Source organism: Neohortaea acidophila, assembly GCF_010093505.1.
Source record: "Neohortaea acidophila strain CBS 113389 unplaced genomic scaffold BDY17scaffold_32, whole genome shotgun sequence".
In the NCBI taxonomy this organism is placed as follows: Eukaryota; Fungi; Ascomycota; class Dothideomycetes; order Mycosphaerellales; family Teratosphaeriaceae; genus Neohortaea; species Neohortaea acidophila.
The window spans coordinates 1-2,207 of record NW_022985541.1 but is presented as its reverse complement, the minus strand read 5'-3'; the positions used below and the strand labels follow the sequence as shown (position 1 = coordinate 2,207).

At 21.7% G+C, this 2,207-nt stretch overlaps 1 protein-coding gene across 1 annotated transcript; it reads left to right on the top strand.

Annotated features, from left to right (window-relative positions):
- Positions 1–818: 818 nt before the first annotated feature.
- Positions 819–1,292, top strand: BDY17DRAFT_314247 (uncharacterized protein; the record flags this gene model as incomplete). Its single annotated transcript, XM_033735798.1, has 1 exon — positions 819–1,292. One exon carries the CDS (start codon positions 819–821, stop codon positions 1,290–1,292), a length of 474 nt encoding a protein of 157 aa, XP_033584994.1.
- Between the last annotated feature and the right edge of the window lie 915 nt (positions 1,293–2,207).

Sequence of the window (2,207 nt, the reverse complement as noted above, 5' to 3'; positions counted from 1 at the left end):
AATCTAGCGGGCGTATAAGATCTAAAGGAATTACTTACTTAATTATAAAAGAGCCTAATAAATATAATATAGAAACTATAAAAAATAATCCTATTTTAAAAGAATCTAATATAGAAACCTTAACTTCTTTTAAAGAGTTAGATAAGGCTTATTATAAACTATTAACTATAGAGAACTATTGTCTTAAATTACCTATTAATACCTTTTTAGATAATAGACCTAATAAGTGTTTATCTAATGAATTTAAATGTTCTTTATGTTTAGAAAGAGAGAATAAAGTAGAAAGTCTTAAAGAGTTAGAATTAGAAGAAACTAAAGAGAATAATTACTTTTTAATTAATTTAGAAGATAAACTAATAGACTATTTAAACTATTATTGTTTTTATTGTTTAATTAGCCCTTATAGCTTAGAACATTTATATAAACATAATTTAGAAGATTGTTCTAAATTAAAAGAAGATACTATACTAGATTTAAAAGAAAAAGTAAAAGATTATATTAAAAAAGAGAATCTTATTAAAGCTAATCTAGGATGTTTTAGTTGTTTACTACCTTTAAATATTTGTAAGAAATATAAAAGAGATTATAATATAAGTGAGTGTTTATTTAAAGACTATATCTATTATATTTTAAGTATTTTCTTTAGATTTAAAGATCTTCTTAATAGTATTCTAACTAAAGATCTTATTAATAAAGACTTTACTATATTTATTAAAGAGTTAACTAAAGAAGTTAGAATAAAGAACATTATTACTATTAGAATAATAGAGATATTATTTACTCTAGATATTCCTAAGTTATTAAAAGACTTAAAAGAAATGAATATTAAAGAATTTTCTAAAGGATTACTATCTAGTAGTAGTACTACTCCTTCTCCTATTAAAGAGCGTAATATACGCGCGAATTTAGATATAGATCCTGATTTTTATAATACTTATAGTAGTAGTATTTTAGAAGAAGAAGAAGAAGATAATAGTTATTCTTATCTTAATAGGATTTTAGAAGACTATCCTATTACTACTACTTCTAAAGAATCTAAAACTATAAAGAGAGTTAGTTTTAACTTACCTAGTAGTATAGAAACTATTCCTAATAATTTAGAAGATAATATAATAGAAGACTTAGAGGTTAATACTAGTTTTAATAGTAATAGTAGTACTAATAGTACTAAAAAGAGAATAAAGAACTTAAGCTTAGACTTAATAGATAAATCTAGAATAGAAGGCTCTTCTAAAAAGAATAAAAGAGAAGAAATAGATAAGTATTTTAAAATAAAAGAAGAAAGTAAATAAATAGTTAAAAAGAGAATTAAGTAAATAGAGAATATAAAGAGGTTATCTAAATCCATATAGAATTTCTATTCTTTCTAGTTCTATATTTCTAAAGTTCTTTTTATTAAGTTAGTAGAGTTTTACTATTACTTTTAAAGTCTAACTAACCTTTAGATTTAGAATTTCTTTTAGTTATATCTTAATCTTTTAGAGTATACTCTATAGATTCAAGTTTTGTAATTTCTTCGGTTTCTAAATTAGTTCTAAGCTTATTAATATAAGACTTAGAACTCTTTAGAATAGACATTTGTCCTATTAAGATTAGTTTAATACTTTAAGTAAGTTTAAGATTAAACTTACTTAGATATTCTTCTTTAAGAAGCTCTAAGATATAGGCTTCTTTAAGGTCTTTAAGAAGTTGTATAACCTTAGGAGAGGCGTTAGAATACTTAGATAGTAAAGTGTCTAAGTATCCTAAGTCTAAAGAAGAAGTAAGAGTAATAGTAGTAGTAAACATCTTTTTAGAAAAGAAGTTAAGTAATTAAAATAGAAGATTTTTAATTACTTTAGAATTTTCAAATCAAAGTAAAAGAGAAAGAAGAAGAAAGAGAAGTAAAAGAGAAAAAGAAAAAAGAAGGATTTATATAATACTTATTAAAAACTAAAATAGTAAATTAAGATAACTAAAGTAATAAAAGTAATTAGTCTAGTTCTAAGAACTATTCTAATAATTATAAAAGAAAGAAAGAAAGTAATAGTACTATTTTAGATTATAAGTATTAAAGTAATAGAATATAAAGAACTAAAAGGTAAAAGGAAATAAAATAGCTTAGTAATAAGATCTAAAGAGTAAATCTATAAAAGAAGGCTTTTTTATTCTTACTTCTTTCCTTTTAATCTTTTAAGACAGATCTATTTTATATCTTATTATACTCT